The sequence below is a fragment of the Populus trichocarpa genome, chromosome 12, assembly GCF_000002775.5.
Source record: "Populus trichocarpa isolate Nisqually-1 chromosome 12, P.trichocarpa_v4.1, whole genome shotgun sequence".
Lineage (NCBI taxonomy): Eukaryota > Viridiplantae > Streptophyta > Magnoliopsida > Malpighiales > Salicaceae > Populus > Populus trichocarpa.
In genome coordinates, this window is record NC_037296.2 from 524,996 (window position 1) to 550,452 (window position 25,457).

At 35.4% G+C, this 25,457-nt stretch overlaps 1 protein-coding gene across 1 annotated transcript; it reads left to right on the top strand.

The window, feature by feature from the left end:
• The first annotated feature begins 18,216 nt into the window (after positions 1-18,216).
• Positions 18,217-22,377, top strand: LOC112323640 (receptor-like protein Cf-9). Its single transcript, XM_024582725.2, has 2 exons — positions 18,217-18,291; positions 20,044-22,377. Exons 1-2 carry the CDS (start codon positions 18,217-18,219, stop codon positions 22,375-22,377), a joined length of 2,409 nt encoding a protein of 802 aa, XP_024438493.2.
• The last annotated feature ends 3,080 nt before the right edge of the window (positions 22,378-25,457 follow it).

The following is a 25,457-nucleotide window of genomic DNA, read 5'->3' on the forward strand; positions in this document are numbered from 1 at the left end:
GTCTTAATTTTTATCCTTTTTTTAACTTTTTTTTATATATTTTTTTGGTTTAATTCTCTATTTTAATTTTATTTTTGTTTGATTCTATTGGATTAGCCCTCAATATTTTTTTTATATTTCACCCCCACTATTTTTAAATCTATAAATATTCTATTATATTACAAATGATTTTCAATTTCACCCCCTATAATTTCTTAATCTTTCAAGTTTGGTCCTAATTTTTTTAATTGAAATTTTTTTGTTTGCGATAATTGTGATAATTCTAGCATAGGTTTGCTTGATTTTTTTTATCCCTTTTTTTTTAGCCAATATTTTTTGTTTTTTGTTTTTTTTTTAAAAAAAATTTGACTCTTTTTTTTCCTTTTTTTTCTAGTTAGGTTAGCATTGGGTTGTTTGATAATCCAAATAAGCTTAGGTGTGGTTTTTTTTTTTGTCAGTTTATTTGTTGTTGTTGTTTTTTTTGTAAATATTTAAATTATCAATTTAACCAATGACTTGAGACTTGGAAATTTTTTAACCTATCACTTTTTTTATATTAAAAAAAATTATTCGACCCGCAGCAACGCACGAACAACATATGCAGTTATAGACTAATGAGATATAATCCACACTCTTTATTTAATATATTGATACGAATTACAGAGGTTTGAAATGTATAGTTATATTTATTCACGCAATGCATGATTCACTCTATTTTTATTTTTATTTTGTTAAAACAAGTATGGTATAGCAAATTAATCATGATTTGTTTTTTAAAAGCAGGGCATGTAATTAATGCTTTTAACATGAAAGAAATCAAGAATGCTCCTTGTTTTAAATTTTATCACTAATCCACAATATAATTGATTCTCCAATTTTGAAGTTGGAAACCACAATAAATAGCTTACTCACCATATATATGCATTAACCTAATTTTAAATGCAAAGGCCTTCAGCTTCAAGTGGCATATATGTCAATTCATATCAAGTTTAACTTCTTACATTACTAAAGTTGATTTGAAGATATTGATCATGTTATTAATTTTTTTTAACAAAGTAATCCAATCGAGACCACCTAGAATTAAAACTAAAACCCACCGTCCCTTTCAATATTGAGTTCCAATAAAAGGTAAAAAGAAAGTGCAATATTGAAACTCACCGTCCCTTTCAAAATTGAGTTCTTACTCCCAAAACATAAGTAAATGTAAAATGGCATAATTTATTAGTAACAAGCTATTAAACTCCATCAAGCGGGTTGATTGGAGAATGATTATTTCATGTTGGTTTTTTTAAAAAATCAAGTGGAAGTTGAACCAATATAATTTAAATGATTTGATGAATTAATATATGATCTAGTTAATTCAGGTAAAACTTAATTTAAAAAAAATAAAATAATATTATTTTAATTAATATAAATTAATCCATGATCTAGATTTTATACTAAGTTTCAATAACCAAGGAGTTGGATTTTGCTGTCTAGATGTAACTTCACATGTTCTCTACTTCGTATCCACAAAACTTGTGTCAGAGAAAAACAAATATCATAAACATTTCTGACCCATAAGAAAGATTTTTTATTTCTCTAAAAAATGCCAAAGAACTCTCATCATTTTATTTATGTCAAGTAGTTAATCAAATCAAACCACACTTTGATATATGCTCATAGTTTAATGTACAAATAATGCGCACATTCTTTGATTTATATTCAATACTTAATCATCATTCATAGCATAAATAATTTGAGGGTCAGTTCTTGAATTTGTGGTTGTAATCTGGGCGTGATTCTATGGGTTTGCTTCTGCTATATTTCAGGGCTGTGATTTCAAAAAAAAATGTTAGATTTGGATCGGTTGCTTTGATACCGTGTTAAAAATAAGAAGTAATTCTCTGTATCAAAATAATTCTTCCCTTTTTTTATTGTATAGAAGGTTTATATATAGATGTACAAGAATCTTATTTATGAATGGAAAACTAAGAATAGAAATATACATAAAGTCTTTTCTAAACTTATTTTTTATTTCTAGTTTTTTTTATTTGTAATATTGCTAAATTATTTCTTGTCAACACTCTCTTCATTTTATATATGTCAAGTAGTTAATCAAATGCACATAGCATAATGTACAAATAATGCGCACATAATTTTCCACTGAATTAAGGTGATTTAAACGGAGATATTTATTGCCTATTCCTTTCAGCAAAATCGTTTGCTTCTTGGAGGGTGGGTTGGTGTCTGTGGTGTTTGTTTTGGAATAATTTTTTGATGACTTTTCGGTGCAAAAGGGATTCCAAGGACGATTGTGCTATGACGAAAGGTTCCCCTTATGCACGTAACTATCAATCTTGATAAGAGATATACTCACGCTAAGTGATTCCCTTTTTAGATAAATTCGATGATAATTTTCAAAATTAATTCGATGATAATTTATCACTCTCAATCCCAAAAACAAAGTGATCACAGTACAAAACAATTGAATTAATTAGTAAATCTACGCTTTGAAATAAATGTTTTATTTTATTTTGTAAACTAAGAGATAAATAATAAATTATTGCATCCGATTTAAAAATTAGATGAGGAATTGTTACATTCCAAGTTTGAAAATAGGAATAATAAAATCACTTCAAAATTCAATAATTCGTTTGTATTTTTGTTTTCATTTATTTTGAGGCAGAGGAAATGTGTGTTTTTTTTTTCTTTAATTTAAATTACATTAAGTAAATCCATCATATAAATTCTTGTGTAGTTTATTCCATCTACCAATAGACTAAATTTTTATGACCTACTCTAATTTACTAAAAATAATTTCCTATAGATATTAAATTCAGTCCGGTAGTTGATAATATTTTAACTTTTTTCTATAAAAAAAACTTGAAACAATATTATCTTAAATTTAGCAATATCAATATCAGTATGTTTGATATTGTAATATTAATTACAATATTCTCTTCCTCTCTTGTTTCTCTCTTGTGGTGTACATATAATGCTTGGATGCATTGTCTATTTATAGGCAAGCATCCATGCAAGAGATAAGGGGCAAGGCAAGTGGCCAAGTGGCCAAGTGGCAAGGGGCAAGTGGTGCCCAATTGGTGCCAGCCAGCTAGCTTCACATTCTCCCACTTGAAGACTTTGATGATTTAATCAAGTCTTCACACTTGATCATCTGTGATTCTTCTATCCTTTCTATACTTGCCGTCTTCATGCTGCTTACGTTTCTGTTAGGCCATAAGAGGATCTGCACCATATATACTTGTCAGTGTTGACTGGTTTGGTCAAAGCATCTGCTGGGTTTTCCTTTGTGTGAACCTTCTGAAAATCCACACTTCCATCTTCCACCACTTCGCGAACAAAGTGATATTGAACATCTATGTGTTTTGTTCTTGAATGAAATGCTGGATTCCTTGCAATATGCAAAGCACTCTGACTATCACAATACAAAAGAATCTTCTCTTGTTTGTGTCCGAGCTCCTCCATAAGTTTCTTCATCCATATTGCTTCTTTACAAGCTTGTGTAGCTGCCATGTACTCAGCTTCTGTTGTGGATAAAGCTACAACAGTCTGAAGTTTAGAGACCCAGCTCACAGCTCCTCCTGCAATTATGAACACATAACCTGTCGTGGATTTTCTTTTCTCAAGGTCGCCAGCAAAATCTGAATCAACATAACCTCTGACAGTAAATTCTGATCCTCCATAACATAATGCAGCATCTGAGGTACCCTTGATGTATCTCAAGATCCTCTTAATAGTATTCCAATGCTCTCTACCAGGATTTGCCATGTATCGACTAGCTGCTCCCACTGCTTGTGCAATGTCTGGTCTTGTACATATCATGGCAAACATTAAACTTCCCACTGCTGATGCATACGGTACTCGAGACATCTCCATCCTCTCTGCTTCATTGCTAGGAGACATACTTGAGGATAATTTGAAGTTAACAGGAAGTGGGGTGGAAATTGGCTTACAATCTTGCATGTTGAAGCGACGCAAGATCTTCTTCAAATAATTCTTCTGAGAAAGCCAAATCTTCCTCTTACTTCTATCTTGGTGAATTTGCATCCCTAGAATCTTGTTTGCTGGTCCCAAGTCCTTCATATCAAACTCCCTAGCCAATTGTGCCTTCAATTCTTGGACTCGATCTTTGTTGGGGCCTATTACCAACATGTCATCCACGTACAACAACAGAATAATGAAAACATCATCTTCTTCAAACCTCTTGTAATATGTACAATGGTCTGAACTGAGTCTGTTGTACCCAAGGCTAATTATGAAGGAATCAAATCTCTTGTACCAACACCTCGGCGCCTGTTTGAGACCGTATAGAGATTTGTTCAACCTGCAAACCAAGTTCTCCTTGCCTGTTTCAGCAAAACCCTCTGGTTGGAGCATATAAATTTCTTCTTCAAGTTCTCCATGAAGAAATGCAGTTTTCACATCTAACTGCTCTAAGTGAAGATCAAATATAGCACACATCGCCAAGACTACTCTGATTGTAGTAAGTCGCACCACCGGAGAAAATATCTCATTGAAGTCTATCCCTTCTTTCTGAGCATACCCTTTCACCACCAATCTTGCACGATACCGCTCCACTTGATCATTGCCATCACGCTTTATCTTGTAAACCCATTTGTTGCCAATGGCCTTTCTTCCTTGTGGTAGCGGAACAAGATCCCAAGTGTTATTCTTGTGCAAAGCTTCAATCTCCTCTTGCATTGCTGTCATCCACATAGATACATCTGTGCTTTTGATAGCCTCATGGAAAGTTGATGGCTCTCCATCCTCTGTTAGAAGACAGTATGCAATGTTGCTCTCAGTAACATATTCTGAGTGCCAAGTCGGTGGTCTTCTTTCACGAGTTGACCGTCGAACTTCAGGAGTTTCAGACTCTATTTGTTCTTGCTCTTCATGCTCTGGTGCAGCTTCAGAAGAAGTATGATTCTGAGTATTTTCAATCTGGACTATTGTAGTCTCCTTTAGAATGCTATTATGTTCTTCCATTTGCATTTTACCTTCTGCAAATATGACATCTCTGCTGATGACTACTTTGTGGGCAGTGGGATCCCACAAACGATACCCCTTCACTCCATCAGCATATCCCAAGAATACACATTTTCTGGATTTTGAATCCAGCTTGCTAACTTCTTGTGTATTGTACATCACGTACACATGACTTTCAAATATATGCAATCGAGAATAATCAGCTGGTTTTCCAGTCCACATCTCCATCGGTGTCTTCAGCTCAATTGCAGTTGACGGAGATCGATTTATCACATAACAGGCGGTATTGACTGCTTCTGCCCAGAATGACTTTCCTAGACCTGTAGTCTTCAACATTGCTCTTGTTCTTTCTAATAGAGTTCTGTTCATCTGCTCTGCCACTCCATTTTGCTGTGGAGTGTATGCCGTTGTGAACTGCCTTTTGATACCTTCATGTTGACAAAAGTTATCAAATTCATCACTGGTATATTCTCCTCCATTGTCAGTCCTCAAACACTTGATCTTCTTTTCAGATTCAAGTTCCACCCGCGCTTTGAAAGTTTTAAAGACTGCGAACACATCTGCCTTCCTTCTAATTGGATACACCCAACATCTCCTGGAGAAGTCATCTATGAATGATACAAAGTATCTTGCTCCTCCCAAGGATACAACCGGTGCTTGCCAAACATCAGAGTGAATCAGGTCTAAGATGCATTTGCTCTTAGTTGTTGATGTGCCAAACTTCAACCTGTGCTGTTTGCTTGTAACACAATGCTAACAAAAGGGTAAAGTAACCTTTGTAAGCCCAGGGAGTAACTTCTGATCAGAGAGAACTTTCAAACCTTTCTCTGACATGTGGCCTAGTTTTTGATGCCACATCATCGTCTTCTCTTCTGCAGGACTGGCTGATGCGATTGACGCTTCTGCCCCATGATGTGTTTCTCCCATTAATACAAACATGTTTGCAACTGTTTTTCTCGCCTTTAAAACCACCAGCGCTCCTTTGACAATTTTCATGATTCCATTGTCTGTTCGAATCTTACAGCCAAGACTATCAAATTGTCCTACGGACAAAAGATTCTTCTTCAAGTCTTTCACATGTCGCACTCCTAAAATAGTGCGAATTAAGCCATCATACATCTTCAATTTGATGGTGCCAATGCCAGCAATCTCTACAGCATGATTATCACCCATGCACACTTTGCCTCCAGAGATGGGTTCATATGTTTGGAACCAATCTCGATTAGGAGTCATATGCCATGTTGCTCCTGAATCCATTAGCCAGACCTCAGTAAGCTCTTCTCTATCTGTAGAGATTGTCGCTGCTTCACTATATAAAACCTCCCCATCTTTTGAGGTGCTCGCAACACATCCTTGAGGTTTTGATGACTCTGCAGTGTTCTCTATACCCTTTTTAAACCAACAATCCCTTTTGAAGTGCCCTTTTCTGCCACAGTTGTAGCATTTCACAGTCTTCTTGCTTCTTGATTTGGACCTCCCTTGCCTTTGACTCCCACTGGAGCCACGCTCCGTTGATCTCCCTCTTGACACTAATAATGCCTCTGCTTGGTTTGAACTATTTTTGTCTCCTTTATTTTTGCGCCTATTTTCTTCTTCCAAGATGGCGGCTGCAACATCATCAAAGACTAAATAGTCTGTGAGGATATTATTGGTCAAGTTGATAATGAGCTGATCATACGAATCTGGAAGACTTTGAAGTAGAAGCTCTGCACGTTCACTTTCCTCTATTTGTTGACCCAACGTAGTGAGTTGTGAAAATAAAGTCCTTATTGTGTTGATGTGGTCAGTCACCGCCGTGGTTTCTGCCATTCGAAGGGTATAAAGTCTCCGCTTTAAGAAAATCTTATTGTGCAAAGACTTGGACTCATATAGCTTTGTTAGAGTCTCCCATATCTCCTTAGCTGTTTTCTTCTCCGTCACACTTGATAACACTTCATCGGCTAATGCTAAATGTATGTTAGCAATAGCATTGCCATCCATTTCATTCCATTTTGCATTATCAGTGATCTCCGCGGGCCGATCCCCAATTGCTGCCAAGCAATTGTCTTTCCTTAAGATTGCCTTGATTCTCATTTTCCACAGTGAGAAATTGATCCCCTTGAACCTCTCAATCTCGTACTTTGCTGCCATTGTATTCACCGAGATTTATTCAGCTATCACCGTTTCACAGATCTGTAACGTATATAGAAATAGTATCGTGTGAATAATACTTCACTAAGTAAGTTCCCAGGAAAGATTGGAGGGGTCACAAACGGTCCCGCTTAAAACCCAATCTCCTTAGACAGAACTTCCTAGACTGTATTTAATCACCGCACTGGCTTTCTATATACGCCAACAGTAGCGTATGTGAACAGTATCGTATGGATGAATAGTGCCGTATAGGTGAATAGTGCTGTAGACGTGAATAGTAACCGTATACACGGATAACTTTTGTGTATTAGCAACACCAACCAGAAGGCTCTGATACCACTGTTAGGATACTGGCATGCAAACCCGACAAGATAAAAGACAAATGATAGGATAAAATGAGAAATTAGACACACAAGAATTTACGTGGTTCACCCAATTTGGCTACGTCCACGGGCAAGTATAGAAGGATTTTACTAAGTAATGTGGGAATTACAACCTCTCTCTACTAATAGGAGAACAACTGAAATCTCTCTATTGATAGGAGAAAACACCTCACTTACTCTCTCACAAATACCTCACAATTTTGTGGGATTACTTTCCCTCTCTCACTCTTCTCTTCCTCTCTTGTTTCTCTCTTGTGGTGTACATATAATGCTTGGATGCATTGCCTATTTATAGGCAAGCATCCATGCAAGAGATAAGGGGCAAGGCAAGGGGCAAGTGGTGCCCAATTGGTGCCAGCCAGCTAGCTTCACACACACTCCCAGTCTATATATATCCATGTTGTATGAAACTTGTTTTCGTGCTTCTCCCAGCAGTGAGGAAGATCAAACATATTATAATGACTTTGATTTCATCTTTAAATGTGTCACGACCCGAATCCCGGATCCATGACCGACACATAGGTAAGGTTCCCCTCCAAGGTTCCATACCTATGCGAACCCAAACATACACACAAACTTATCCTTTAAATAAATCAATCAGAGTTCAACGCAACAGTAACAACAAACTAACTTCATAATATAATTTAATTGTCTTAATACAAGAGTTAATATAATTCATAGTTTTGGAGCACTAACTTGACATAAAAGGAAGGTACAAATTACAACCAAAAAGAGCAGGTTCGGAAAGTCCAACAAAAGTAACCTGCTATCAAGCTATAAGCCTGAAAATGATAAATAATGAGAGGGTGAGTTCAACAACTCAGTGAGTAGATAACGTTCAATATACACACACGAGGTAATACAGCAATGAGAAATATATATACAAGTATGGCTCTAGGTTCTTATAGAAAGGTTTCTCAAATAGGCCATAACAAGAAGATCATATGGTAAAACTCGTCAGAAAATCAAAATGCAATGAGCATGAGGCTCCGTACTGTGGGATGATCAGTCCACACAGGTTGGTGACTCCCCCGACCAACTAGGGTTCAGATACGATGTGCACAAAGCTAACACTACCCTGTTAGTATGGGTATTCTGACTGACATACCATAGGTTCATAATCATAATCAAACAGACATATTCATATCTCAAGGCTCAACTCATGACATCAATCAAATGAGGAGCTATCAATTCAGAAGTTAATTCAGAATATATATACTGGTTCATATCAATAATTCGGATTCAACAATTGATCATGCTTTATCATAACAAGGATAATAATCAACATATATATTATCAAGAAGCATGATCCAATTCATATTAACAAATCAAATATTTATAATATTTCTCATGCATATGGAAAATTATCCACTCACCTGACTCGAAAGCAACAAAACTCAAAGCTGATATTGAAGGAAATCCTAGTGACGTCCTGACGGTAGAATATCAGGATTATCTGAATATAAAGGAGACATATTCAAGAATGACTCAAAAGAATATATAACCTATTTAATACACTTATCTAAGGGTGTATTCCATAACCCTAAATGTTTTTAGACTAAACTAGTTATTTTCTCAAAAACCCAAAATTAACGGTTTTCCCGAAATCTAATCCATAATAAAGCAAATAATAAAACTTGATAATAATTCACTAAATAACCCTCAATTATTCATCAAACCAATCTGCAAAAGCTAATATTACAGCTAGGGACCAATCTGTAATTTATCATATTTTTAAGGGTCAAATTGTAACTTTGTCCATTTGGAGGACCAAACTAAAATTGTCATAAATCCATGAATATACTGAAATTCTGACCATAATTAGTCCTCATTTCTGTCCAGATCATCTCATTATACTCCAAGGACCATTCTGGAATTTTACCAAATTTTTAGGGTCAAATTGTAATTTTTGTCAAATTGGAGGACCAATTTGAAAGTGTTAAATTTTCATATCTATACAGTAATTCTGCCCATAATCCATATGTTATTCTGTTCAGATTCTCGGAATAGGCTCCAGGGACCATTCTGCAAATTTTCCAAAGTTTGGGGACTAAACTGTAATTTTCCAAAATTGAGGGACCAAACCGAAATTTTGTCATCTTCAACCTCCAACCCAGAATTTTAACAGAAACCTACTGTTCTCCCCTGATTTTTAACTCAAAATTCACCATTCAAACAAAACTATAACTCAAAATCATCACAATCTTCCATAATCAACTAAATCATCAATTAACCACAACAATCAACCCCTAATATTCAATTTAATTCATCAATTAAACTCAAAACACAAATTTTATAACCCTAACATTTATCAAAACCGAAATTAAAGCTAAAGAAAACATATTATACACATTAAAGCATAATCTTACCCCTTTTTACTTATTTCCTCCAACTCCTTTCCTTTTTCCCTTATTTTCCCCTCTTTTCTCTTCTTCTTCTTCTTTCTCACTTCACTCCTGCGGTTCTCTCTAAATTTCAGATCTCTTCTTTTTTTTTTTTCTTCTTTCTATTTATATATATCATCTCTTTATACAATTACTACAATACCCCTCATTTATTTTATTCCTACATCTTAAGCCTTCAAGGGCTTTCTAGCCTTTTCCTATCCCTTTAATTCAAAACATTACAATCTCCCCACCTTATAAAAGTTTCGTCCTCGAAACTTAATAGAAAAGATTGAATACTTACCGAGATTATCGAAAAGATGAGGATACTCCTCACACAACTTATCCTCGAGCTCCCATGTCGCTTCCTCATGTGAATGACCTTTCCATTTCACTTTCACTGAAGCTATATCCTTCGACCTAAGCTTCCTCACTTGTCGGTTGACTATAGCTTCCGGTTGCACCTCATAAACCATATCATCTCTCAATTCAATGGGATAAACCTCTAATACATGCGATGGATATGACATATACTTCCTTAGCATTGAAACATGAAATACCTAATGAATAGCAGACAAGTTTGGTGGTAATGCTAACCTATAAGCAACTGCCCCAACTCTCTCCAGAATCTCATACGATCCAATGAATCGAGGACTCAACTTGCCTTTCTTCCCAAACCTGAATACTCCTTTTGTCGGTGATACTTTTAAGAACACACAATCACCCACTGAAAACTCTAAGTCACGCCTTCTTCTATCCGCGTAACTTTTCTTTCTACTTTGAGCTGTTTGAAGCTTCTTTCTAATTACCTCTATCTTCTCTGAGGTAATCTGAATCAACTCCGGTCCCATTAGCCTCTTCTCACCAACCTCAAACCAACAAACCGGTGATCTACACTTCCGACCATACAAAGCCTCATAAGGTGCCATCTCTATGCTAGCCTGATAACTGTTGTTGTAAGCAAATTCCACTAATGGTAGGAACTTACTCCAACCAACTCCAAAATCCATGACACAAGCCCTTAGCATATCCTCCAAGATCTGAATAGTCCTCTCAGATTGACCATCTGTCTGAGGGTGAAAAGTTGTACTCAACTGCACTTTAGTACCCATAGCTTCTTAGAATTTCACCCAAAATCGCGATGTAAACTGTGGACCTCTATCAGACACTATCGAGATTGGCACTCCATGCAACCGTACAATCTCACTAATAAACAATTCTGCCAGTTTTGCATATCCATAAGTAATCTTAACTGGCAGAAAATGGGTTGATTTTGTCAACCTGTCAACAATCACCCATATCGAATCATAACCCTCCTGACTCCTAGGCAATCCTGTCACAAAGTCCATTGTGATCCTTTCCCACTTCCATTCTGGAATCAACAATGGTTGCAACAATCCATGAGGTTTCTGGTGTTCACCCTTTACCCTCTGACAGGTCAAACACCTAGAAACAAAATCTGCTACATCAGCCTTCATCCTATTCCACCAATAACACACCTTAAGGTTTTTATACATCTTGGTGGAACCTGGATGCATTGTGTAAACTGTCTGATGTGCCTCTACCATCAATTCTCTCCTCAAATCATCTACATCAGGTACACAAAGTCTATTCCTATATCTCAGCACATCATCATCACCTATCACAAAACCTGCAGCCTTACCCTGCTCAACCTCATTTCTGATCCTGAGTAGTGAATCATCTTTCTTCTGAGCTGCTTTTATCTTATCAAACAAATTCGACTTAACCTGAAAATGAGCAATCATTGCTCCAGCTTCACTAAGATCAAATCTGACTCCTTCATCCACTAACTCGTGCAGCTCCCTAATCAGAGGTCTTCGTACCTCCTGAATATGAGCTAAGCTCCCTTATGATTTTCTACTCAAAGCATCGGCAACTACATTTGCCTTACTCGGGTGGTACTGTATGGTACAATCATAATCCTTTAACAGTTCCATCCATCTCCTCTGCCTCAGGTTTAGATCTCTCTGCTGAAAGATATATTTCAAACTCTTATAATCTGTGAAGATCTCACAAGTTTCACCATACAAGTAGTGCCTCCAAATCTTCAAGGCAAAAATTATAGCCGCCATCTCTAAATCATGTGTAGGATAGTTCTGTTCATGCTTCTTCAGCTGCCGTGAAGCATAGGCAATAACCTTGCCATGCTGCATCGGAACACATCCTAACCCCACTCTCGAAGCATCACAATACACTGTGTAACCACCAGAACCTGATGGTACTGCTAGAACAGGCGCTGTAGTCAATCTCTCTTTCAACTCTAAGAAACTTTTCTCACAAGCTTCAGACCACTGAAACTTAACATTTTTCTGCGTTAACTTAGTCAATGGTGCAGAAATCCGAGAAAAGTTCTCCACAAACCTCCGATAATAGCCGCCCAAACCTAAGAAACTTCTAATCTCTGTCGCCGAAGTAGGTCTAAGCCACTGCTTAACTGCTTCAATCTTTGAGGATCAACCTCAATCCCATTCCTTGACACTACATGCCCAAGAAATGCTACACTCTCCAACCAAAACTCACTCTTTGAGAACTTGCCATACAACTGATGATCTCGCAGAGTTTGAAGCACCATTCTCAAGTGCTGCTCATGCTCTTCTCTAGACCTCGAATACACCAAAATATCATCAATAAAAACTATCACAAATCGATCAATAAACTGGCCAAACACTCTATTCATCAAATCCATAAAAGCTACTGGTGCATTCGTCAACCCAAAAGACATCATTAAAAACTCATAATGACCATACCTAGTTCTAAAAGCTGTCTTCAAAATGTCTGTCTCCCTAATCCTCAACTGATGATACCCAGATCGAAGATCGATCTTAAAAAAGAATTGAGCTCCTTGCAACTGGTCAAACAAATCATCTATGCGAGGGAGTGGGTATCTATTTCGAACTGTCACCCGATTCAGTTGCCTATAATCTATACACAACCTCAATGACCCATCTTTCTTCTTCACAAACAACACTGGGGCTCCCCAAGGGGACACACGTGGTCGGATGAACTTTTTATCCAACAAATCCTGCAATTGCTCCTTTAGCTCCCTCAATTCTGCTGGCGCCATTCTATATGGTGCCATTGATATTGGTTCAGTACCCGGAACCAAATCAATACAAAACTCAATATCCCTATATGGAGGCAATCCAGGTAAGTCATCGGGAAAAACATCAATAAACTCCCTAACTATAGGGACTTGGTCTAATTGAGGAACTTTTTTCTCTATATCCACTATATATGCTAGGTAGCACTGTACCCCTTTTCTGGCCATTTTCCTCGAGATAGCCGACAACATAATTGATGGAGACCCAATCTTATCTCCTTGAAATACCAACCCAACTTCTTCATCTAGATCAAATATTATTTTCTTACCCCAACAATTTACCGAAGCCCTATGCTTTGCCAACCAATCCATTCCAAAATCACATTAAAATCAACCATATCTAAGACATTTAAGTCTCCCATAAAAATCTTATCTCCAATCTCTATTTCATAATCCAGATACACATACTTCACTAATATTAATTCATCTAAGGGAGTGGAGACTGAAATTAGGGATTTTAACAAGGTTGGTTGTTTATCTAACCTCATGGCAAAATATGGAGACACAAATGAATGGGTTGCACCCGTATCAAACAAAACTTTTGCTTCAAAAGAGCAAACAGGAATAATACCTGAAACAACTGTGTTGGATGCCTGAGCATCCTGCTGAGTCAAGGCAAAAACTCTGGCATGCCCCTGACCCTGCTGTATCTGACCTCTATCACCTGCACCCCGGCCTCTCTGACCACGGCCACCAAAACCTCTACCCCCATGAGCCATAGACTGGCTCGTCGATGGTGCCTGAATAGGATGCTGGACTGAAGCAGATAACCCCGAAGCTGACAACTGTCTCCTCGGGCACTCTCTGATCTTATGACCTATCTGGCCAGAACTAAAACAAGCCCCAGTCCTTCTGCAACGCTCTGCACTAGTATGACCTCTTTACAGTGCTGACATGAAGAACTATCATTAGGTGAAACAAATGAACTACGAGGTGCAGTCTGAACTAAACTCTGAGTACCACTACTGCCACTCTGACCGCCTGAGCCACTAACTGACGGTCTCTGTCTAAACCTCCTCTGAACCCATGAGCCCTGACGGCCACTTCGTCCCCTAGACTGACCTGTACTTAATCCATGTTGCCTAAAAGACTGACCCTCTTCTCTAGGCCTCTTAGACTGGCCTGCAGTCATGTCCTCTAATTCTCGCGCCTCTATCAACCTGGCGCTATCAACAGCTGAGGAGTATGATGGAAACACTTGTGACACCATCACCATATACATAGAGGATTTGAGTCCTCTAATAACCTCTTCACCCTCCACTCCTCAGTGGGTAGAAGATGTTCTGCATACATGGACAGCTGAGTAAACTTCAGATCATACTCATCCACTGTCATGCTACCCTGAGATAGCCTCTTAAACTCATAAAGTTGAGCATCCCTGACGCTCTGAGGGAGAAACCTGTCTAAGAACATGGAGCTAAACTCCTTCCATGTCCACTGAGCCTCTACTGGTCTTGCTCTTTTCCTAAACTCAAACCAAGAGATTGCCATATCTCCTTCCAACCTGAACGATGCCAAACTCACAGCTCGGTGCTCTGTACATCCCAAAGCTTCACACCGTCGCCAAATATCATCTAGGAACCTCTGAGGATCCTCTGAACTGTCCATCCCAGTAAAAATAGGAGGTGCCAACTTCATGAAGTCATTCAACGGCACATTAACTCCCTAAAAGTGTGGGATGTCGAGGGTACATCTCTATCCCTCCTTCTATCTCTCTCCATAGAAAACTCTATCCAGGTCCGCACAACCTGACTAAGTTGCTGAAACTCTGTAACAGGTTCAGGGTCAGCTACCCCCACACCTGTTTCATCAACCATATCTTCCTCTTCTATCTCCTGAGGCTCTTCCTCCACTGGTGGAGGTACCTCCTCAACATGTTGAGGCACGGGTGCACCACGCCTCCTTCTTTGACTTGCAGTTCTCAACCGCACAATAGGGACATCATCCTGATCATCCTCTACTCTAACAGTATCAACTATTCGTCTATTCCTCGGCATTTCCTAAAATAAAAATGAGAGCACTCAAGTCATGCTAGAACAATAACATGATAATTATCACAGAATTATAGGGAAACATATCTATCATAAGGAAGAAGACATGCTTGATGAGAATTCAAAATTTGAAAAGTAACAAACAAGACGATACGGATCCTAATGCTCCACTTATTATGAACTTTAATTATATTATTATTTCTTTAACCTAAAGCTCTGATACCAAGTTTGTCACGACCCGAATCCCGGATCCATGACCGGCACATAGGTAAGGTTCCCCTCCAAGGTTCCATACCTATGCGAACCCAAACTTACACACAAACTTATCCTTTAAATAAGTCAATCAGAGTTCAACGCAACAGTAACAACAAACTAACTTCATAATATAATTTAATTGTCTTAATACAAGAGTTAATATAATTCATAGTTTTGGAGCACTAACTTGACATAAAAGGAAGGTACAAATTACAACCAAAAAGAGCAGGTTCGGAAAGTCCAACAAAAGTAACCTGCTATCAAGCTATAAGCCTGAAAATGATAAATAATGAGAGGGTGAGTTCAACAACTCAGTGAGTAGATAACGTTCAATATACACACACGAGGTAATACAGCAATGAGAAATATATATACAAGTATGGCTCTAGGTTCTTATAGAAAGGTTTCTCAAATAGGTCATAACAAGAAGATCATATGGTAAAACTCGTCAGAAAATCAAAATGCAATGAGCATGAGGCTCCGTACTGTGGGATGATCAGTCCACACAGGTTGGTGACTCCCCCGACCAACTAGGGTTCAGATACGATGTGCACAAAGCTAACACTACCCTGTTAGTATGGGTATTCTGACTGACATACCATAGGTTCATAATCATAATCAAACAGACATATTCATATCTCAAGGCTCAACTCATGACATCAATCAAATGAGGAGCTATCAATTCAGAAGTCAATTCAGAATATATATACTGGTTCATATCAATAATTCGGATTCAACAATTGATCATGCTTTATCATAACAAGGATAATAATCAACATATATATTATCAAGAAGCATGATCCAATTCATATTAACAAATCAAATATTTATAATATTTCTCATGCATATGGAAAATTATCCACTCACCTGACTCGAAAGCAACAAAACTCAAAGCTGATATTGAAGGAAATCCTAGTGACGTCCTGACGGTAGAATATCAGGATTATCTGAATATAAAGGAGACATATTCAAGAATGACTCAAAAGAATATATAACCTATTTAATACACTTATCTAAGGGTGTATTCCATAACCCTAAATGTTTTTAGACTAAACTAGTTATTTTCTCAAAAACCCAAAATTAACGGTTTTCCCGAAATCTAATCCATAATAAAGCAAATAATAAAACTTGATAATAATTCACTAAATAACCCTCAATTATTCATCAAACCAATCTGCAAAAGCTAATATTACAGCTAGGGACCAATCTGTAATTTATCATATTTTTAAGGGTCAAATTGTAACTTTGTCCATTTGGAGGACCAAACTAAAATTGTCATAAATCCATGAATATACTGAAATTCTGACCATAATTAGTCCTCATTTCTGTCCAGATCATCTCATTATACTCCAAGGACCATTCTGGAATTTTACCAAATTTTTAGGGTCAAATTGTAATTTTTGTCAAATTGGAGGACCAATTTGAAAGTGTTAAATTTTCATATCTATACAGTAATTCTGCCCATAATCCATATGTTATTCTGTTCAGATTCTCGGAATAGGCTCCAGGGACCATTCTGCAAATTTTCCAAAGTTTGGGGACTAAACTGTAATTTTCCAAAATTGAGGGACCAAACCGAAATTTTGTCATCTTCAACCTCCAACCCAGAATTTTAACAGAAACCTACTGTTCTCCCCTGATTTTTAACTCAAAATTCACCATTCAAACAAAACTATAACTCAAAATCATCACAATCTTCCATAATCAACTAAATCATCAATTAACCACAACAATCAACCCCTAACATTCAATTTAATTCATCAATTAAACTCAAAACACAAATTTCATAACCCTAACATTTATCAAAACCGAAATTAAAGCTAAAGAAAACATATTATACACATTAAAGCATAATCTTACCCCTTTTTACTTATTTCCTCCAACTCCTTTCCTTTTTCCCTTATTTTCCCCTCTTTTCTCTTCTTCTTCTTTCTCACTTCACTCCTGCGGTTCTCTCTAAATTTCAGATCTCTTCTTCTTTTTTTTTCTTCTTTCTATTTATATATATCATCTCTTTATACAATTACTACAATACCCCTCATTTATTTTATTCCTACATCTTAAGCCTTCAAGGGCTTTCTAGCCTTTTCCTATCCCTTTAATTCAAAACATTACAAAATGTGTTACACATTCACCCATCCTGTCAGTATCTGCTCCGATGCACAATCTCATATTATAGACTTATAGACTTCTCTTTGGTCTTTCGGATCGGGGCTATGTACTAATTCCTTTTTTATGGTGGAAAGGAAAGGTCTTGATAATCCAACAGTAACTTATGAATCTTGAATGCAAATACCTTGAAACTTCAATCTTTTTTCAGTTTTATCAGGTACGCTGCTCTGTTTTCCAGTAATGGTTCAGCAATGTTAATGCAAGAACGTGTGGACTACATTCACTCAATGAATTTATTGGTGTACAACTGCGAATTGAATTAGATTGGAGTGCACATAAGATGGTGAAGATGACTTTCTTTATCAATTTTTTATTTTAATTATCTGGGTACATAACGTTAGAGAATAATATAAATTATATTCTAAGACCTTACCTAAAAGCTTAAACTATTGGGTTGAGATAATTTTTTGACATGGTATCAGAGCCTTGATGATTAAGTGGTCACGAGTTCGAATCTCACTACCTTTATTTATTTAATAAAAAATAAGCACAAGATAATGTGAGTCTGTGCAAGTTTCAAGCCCAAAAGCTTTCACTTGAGGGGGTGTGTTAGAGAATAATATAAATCATATCCTAGGACCTTACCTAAGAGCTTAAGCGATTGGGTTGAGATGATTTTTTTAACACATAATCTCATATTTTGAGTTTTTTTTATTAAAAAACAGTTCTTTAATTAATTAAAATGGTATTCAAAAGATTGTTTTAGAGACACAAATTAATCAATTCACAGGTAATGTAAGTAAATTCTAACAGAATTGATTGAGATACCTGTGAAGCTAGCTGGCGTCAATTGGTGCAGCTAAGTCAACAAAATGGGCACCAATTCGGTGCCACTTGCAGCACCAATTGGTGCCACTTGCCTTGCTCTTGTCTTTTGCAAGACAAAGGCAAGGATGCTTGCCTATAAATAGGCAGTGCATCCTTGCCATATATATCACACTAAAAGAGAGAAACAAGAGAGCAAGAAGAGAGAGTGAAGGAGAGTAATCCCATAAAGTTGTGAGGTATTTGTGAGATAGTAAGTGAGGTGTTTTCTCCTAGTAATAGAGAGATTTCAGTTGTTCTCCTATTAGTAGAGAGAAGTTGTAATTCTCACATTACTTAGTAAAATCCTTTTATACTTGTCCGTGGACGTAGCCAAATTGGGCGAACCACGTAAATTCTTGTGTGTCATTTCTCATTTTATCTTGTCCCTTATCTTTTGTCTTATCGGGTTTGCATGCCAGTATCCTAACAATACCTTGATTTGAGTAACAATCACATGTATGGTACAATCCTAAGTTTGATTTTCAAACAAGAGAACCAGCTGGAAATCGTTTTTCTTGCATCCAATAGTAAATTGACAGGTGAAATATCTTCTTCAATTTGCAAACTGAATATTTGTCAAACAATAACTGCAGGATTACGAAATTACGGAATGAAATGTGGCTAGGATTTTGACGATTCAAAAACTTTTTAATTGAATATTAATTTTTTCTATGCACTCTATAAAGGCTGAATTGTGGTAGATTGTAGAGCCTGATTTATATTTCAAATGACATTTCAAATGCATAACCTTAACTAATGAAATGTCGCTAGGTTTCCTCTTCTTCTTTTTTTTTCATTTTTAAATCCTGAAAATAGAACATGAGATATTATTAATTATGTTTCTCTTGCATTTTAAAACAACAATTTCATCGTCCTTCTACTCAAATATCACCTCTTCAACTAGATTATGTGCTCATGAACAAAAGTTGAGGAAAAAGGACAACATTATTTTACCAAATTACATGGAAACAAAAGTTCATTTTTTAGCTACCTAATTTAAGGTGGAGAAGATCTAAATTGAATCTTCGACAAAAAAAAAGCTTTGGAATCATTTGTAGTATCCTTGATCACAATACTAAGAGAAAAAAAAATCTTTTGCGACTGTTTACTGATCTTAAAGCAACCTATCAAGAAGCAACAAAGAAGAGTTCATTAGCAACAATAAAAAAAGTTGAGAAAATGACATCCGACGAAAACAAAAGTTCAATTGTTAGAGAAGATCTAACTTAATTTCATTAGTTAAGGTTTTATCTGAAAATTTGATTCTCAAACTTCAAACTTCAAACTAAGGGACCTACTTTGATAGTCTTATATTTAAAATTTGGTCAGCACCCAGTTAAGGATGTTTCACACTCTCATGTATGCTTCTCTAATGCTTCTCCCAATGAGAAATCAAACATGTAATAATGACTTTGATTTCGTCTTTAAATGTGTTCCACATTCACCATCCTGTCGGTATCTGCTCCGCTGCTGCGTATAGTAAGTCTCTTTCGTTTTTTTGTACTACAGAAACTGAATGAATAGCACAATCTAAGTCCTCAGATTGGTTTGTCTATATATACTACTAATATTGCCTTTCTTTGTTTCTCATCTTTCCCCGACTTCCACATTTCCTTCCTTCAATATCCCACGTTTACTTTGAATCCTGAAAAGCCAACATGAAGAATTATTCATTATCCCTCGCTCAATTTCCCTGTTCCATTTTGTTTCTCTTGTATTTTCTTACAACAATTTCATCATCCTTCTCCTCAAATTTTTCCTCTTCTACTCAGTTGTGTAGTCATCACCAAGCTCTTTCTCTGCTTCAATTCAAACAATCTTTTTCCATTCAGAGGTCTCCTTTTTGGTTTGCTAGAAATTATCAATATGATCAATATCCCAAGACAGAGTCATGGAAAGAGGGTACAGACTGCTGCTTGTGGGATGGCGTCACTTGTGACCTGAAAACCGGGCAAGTGACTGAACTGGACCTCTCTTTCAGCATGCTTCACGGAACCCTGCATTCCAATAATTCTCTCTTCTCTCTGCATCATCTTCAAAAGCTCGTCCTCTCTTACAACGATTTCAACTTCTCCAATATCTCTTCTCAATTTGGCCAGTTTTCCAATTTGATGCATCTTAACCTAACTCATTCAAATTTTGCAGGCCAAGTTCCATCAGAAATCTCTCATCTCTCCAAATTGGTTTCCCTTGATATCTCAAACAAACATCTAAGTCTAGAAACATTCTCTTTTGACAAGATTGTCCAAAACCTAACCAAGCTCAGAGTACTCTACTTGGATTATATACATATGTCTTTGGTTGCACCTAATTCCTTAACGAATTTGTCCTCTTCCTTGACATTGCTTTCACTTGTGGGTTGTGGATTGCAAGGGGAGTTCCCAAGCAACATCTTTCTTCTACCAAACCTAGACTCCCTCATTTTGAGAGACAACGAAGGCCTCACTGGCTCTTTTTCTTCCTCCAATGTGAGTAATGTCCTCTGGCAGTTGGACCTTTCTGATACAAGAATTTCAGTTTATTTAGAAAATGACTTCATCAGTAAGCTCAAGTCGTTAGAATACATATGGCTTCGCAATTGTGACATTCGAAGGACAAATGTAGCTCTGCTTGGTAATCTCACACAGCTTAGAATGTTAGACCTCTCACATAATAATTTGAGCGGTGAAATCCCATCATCATTTGAAAACCTTTCAAATCTACAGAGTCTATATTTATTTAGTAACTTATTCAATGGGACAATACCATCCTTTTTGTTTGCTCTTCCTTCTTTAGGTTATTTGGACCTTCATAACAATCATTTTATAGGCCATATAAGTGAATTCCAACATAATTCGTTGGAATACCTTGATCTGAGCAATAATCACTTCCATGGTCCAGTCCCAAGCTCAATTTTCAAACAAGAGTATTTGGAAGTCCTTATTCTTGCGTCCCACAATAAACTGACAGGTGAGATTTCTTATTCTATATGCAAGCTGAAATACCTTGAAATCCTTGACCTGTCCAACAACAGTCTGAGTGGTTCTATTCCACAATGTTTGAGCAACTTCAGCAACACTCTCTCAATTTTGCATTTAGGCATGAACAATCTTCAAGGCACTATCTCTTTAGCATTCTCAGAGGGGAATAGCTTGGGATATCTCAGCCTCAATGACAACGAATTGGAAGGGGAAATACCATCATCTATCATCAATTGCACAATGTTGGAAGTTCTTAATCTTGGCAACAATAAGATTAAGGATACATTCCCCCATTTCCTAGAAAGGCTTCCAAAGTTGCAGGTTCTTGTTCTAAAATCCAATAAACTCCAGGGTTTTGTGAAGGATCCGACTACTGATAATTCATTCTCTAAATTACAGATTTTTGATATCTCCAGCAATAATTTGAGTGGACCATTACCAACAGGGTTTTTCAATAGTCTTGAAGCAATGATGACCTCGAATCAAAATATGATTTACATGACATCAAACAACTACTATGGTTTTGCCGATATTTATGCCTATTCCGTAGAAATGACGTGGAAAGGATTGAAAATTGAGTTTGTAAAAATTCAAAGTATCCTCAGAGTACTTGATTTGTCAAGTAATAGTTTCACTGGTGAGATTCCAAAATTGATCGGAAAGCTTAAAGGACTCCAACGACTTAACCTCTCTCACAATTACTTTACTGGTCATATCCAATCATCATTGGGAATTTTGACCAATCTAGAATCATTAGATCTATCTTCAAATTTGTTTACCGGAAGGATTCCTGTACAGTTGGTAGATCTAACATTTCTCCAAGTCTTAGACCTTTCACATAACCGGCTTGAAGGACCCATACCCAAAGGAAAGCAGTTCAACACGTTTGATCATCGCTCATTCGAAGGAAACTCTGGTTTGTGTGGATTTCCAATGCCAGAAGAATGTAGCAATGGCGAGGCACCACCATTACCACCATCAAACTTTATTGCAGGAGATGATTCAACATTGCTTGAAGATGGGTTTGGATGGAAAGCTGTGGCAATTGGGTATGGATGTGGGTTTATGTTTGGAGTCATAATGAGATATGTTGTGTTTAAAACAAGAAGACCTGCATGGTTTCTGAAAATGGTTGAAGATCAATGGAGTCTTAATGCAAGCAGAACAAAGAAGAATGCTAGTAGAAATGGTGCAAGAAGAAAATAAACAATGCAGTCAGTATCTTCAAAGTTCGTTCTGTAAGCTGTTTCCTCTCAGATTTTGTAAGTATAGAACTATAAGTAATCAGTTATATATTGTAGTATTATTTCTATAAAGGTTGTGCCTCAAGTGATACCAAGTGTTATTTTATAGTATTTAATTTTGTATAAAATGTTTATGACCAATAACATAAATAAAAATAGAATTTATAAATATTGAAAATTATAGGGACCAATTATGTAAAAATTATAAGTTATAGGGATCAAAAGTGTGAGTGAGTGGCTCTATATTCAAAGAAGAAACAATGAAGCACATTTTTTTTTAATGTAATGTAATTATAATAAAAATTAGGAATAATACTATCTTTGCTAGAAGTTCAATTAAGACAAGCCTAATAATACTATCTTTGCTAGAAGTTCAATTAAAGCGTTTGTTTCTTTCAAATATTTTTTTAATTACTTATTACAACCTCTATTTCTACTTTTTTTTTAAATAATAATAAATTGAAAATTGATAAGGTTTTATATTTTTATTATTTAACATACATATTTATATTAACTTTATACGTTTTAAATATGATTTCTAAAATCTTGAGATTTTATTATCAATTTAATTTTTTAAATTCATTGCAGATCTTATATTAAAATATCATACCTATCTGGCATTGAAATATAAGGTTTGAATTAAAAAAGGAGAGTTTGATTTCTAGCAATTTCAAGTTATATTATTTCAATAAATTTGATTTTATTAAAATAGAAAACTCCATGTTATATTAAAGATAAAGGATAATATAGAGTATTAAAAAGACTTATAATAAATGAGGGGTGATATTAACAAATTATAGATTGGGAATATCCCCACCATTTCGGTACATTCTTTCCGGGAAAAAAACAACAAAAAAATTATTAAAAAAAAAAACAAAATGATATATACGAGGGAGGTTTCTTCAATTAAACAATTAAACAGTTAATATATTAATTTTTATGCGACAAACAACATGCAATATCTTTCTTTTTTTTTTCAAAATAAATAAATAATATATAAAAAAAATACTTCACTGTAGAAATGAATAGTTAAGCAGCCAGGCCAAAGGTAACCCAGCAGATGTATTGCGCTGGAAAAGTTAAGAGAAAAGTGGAACCAATATGTCTGCCGCACTAGGATTTTAGCATATATTAAAACACCTTTGTATTTTATTATAGCAATATTAAGAATTTTTTTTATTTTAATTTTAATTGCAAACTTTGTATTTTTTTTTAAATTTCATCCTTTAATATTGGATTTATTACGCACTGAACTTTATAATTTATTTTGATTTACTTTCTATGAAATTATTTTAATTTTATGACCCGGGTCGTGAGTTTGAGGAGTTAGCCATGTTGACTCAGGTTATTTTTTTATTATTTTTAATTATTATTTTTTTCTCAACTTCCTCTTTCAATATTGGGTTGATTGCGAATTGGACTTCGTAATTCTTTTTTGATTTGTTTTCTATCAGGTTATCACAGTCTCATAACCTATATCACGAGTTTTATGGATTAACTAGGTTGAATTGAGTTTTTTTTATCGTTTTTTAATTGAATATTTATTTTTTTATTTTCGTCCTTCAACATTTGGTTGATTAATAATTGAACTTTATTTTTTTTCTTCTTTTTTTATTTCTATGGAATTATCTTATTCATATGATTTAGATTTGACAGATTAACCCAAGTTGATCTAGATCATTTTTTATCTTTTTTTTTCAATTTAATCATTTAGCATTGGGTTAATTAAGAATTGAGCTTTATAAGAAAAAAAAATATTTTGTTTAAGGTTATCAAGGTCTTTGACCTAGATCGTGGATTAGATTGGTTGACTCGAGTTTTTTTTTTGTTATTTTTTTAATTGAAATTTTTTTTAATATTGGATTAATTGAAAATTAGACTTCATAATTTATTTTGGTTTGTGTTCTATAAGGTTATATTGGTCTTATAATCCAAGACATGAGTTTGATCAGTTGACCCAAGTCATGAGTATTTGTGTTATTTTTTACTAGTTTTTCTTAATATCATTCTTACAATTTTGATTGATTTAGAATTGAATTTAATAATTTGTTTTAATATCTTTTTATAGGATTATCTTGATCTCACAACTCAAGTTTGATAGATAAACCTGTGTTGAGTTATCTTTTTTTAATCGAATTTTATTTTTAATTTCATCTTTTAATATTAAATTAATAAAAAATTAAGTTTAATATATATATATATATATATATATATATATATATATATATATATTACTTCCTATAAAAATATTAGGATTTCATAACTGTGTACGAGTAAAAATTAGTAAACATTTCATACCTTTCTCGCATTGAAATGTAAACATTGATCCTGCTAAGCCACATAGATACATAATCTTATAAAAACCATTATATCTCAATGAGAGTTAATAATTAATTAATAGTAATAATTGTTGTCGCTCAAGTAAGATCATGGTTCGTGAGCCATCAATGAGAAGGTGGCCCCCACTTGAAAGGCTCTACATGTAAATTAAAGGGTAAACCTCATTCTGGACCTTAAACTATATATGCATCTCAATCAAGACCTTGAACAATGTATTTTATCAATTAGATCCAAACTATGCCATATATTTCTCAATTGGGTATTTTTCTCAATTTTTTTCTTAAAATTATTTCCATATAATTTTACTGTTTTGTCATTTATGCAATGAAACTGGTCTATTAAAGGAAAACTTAACATTAAAATAGAGAGAAAATGGATAGAAGGATCCAATTGAGAAACCTCCGGAATACTTTGGATATAATTGATGAAATTATTTGTTCTTAAACTTAATTTATAATTATCTTATAGATTTTTGGCTAATGTCTACTTGGCGGATAAAGATTCATCCCACATAAAGTGGGGCCCAACTAAATCAATTAGCTGACGTGTCCTTGTCCATTTGTATTGTTAATAGAAACCTCTTTAAAAACCCCTTATTTTCCTTCATGTTCCAGCAATCCAAACAACCCTCATAAGAAAATTTGCCAACGGCTTCTCTCTTAGGTTCTTTGCAAACAAGCCATTATCATCAACAACTCCTGC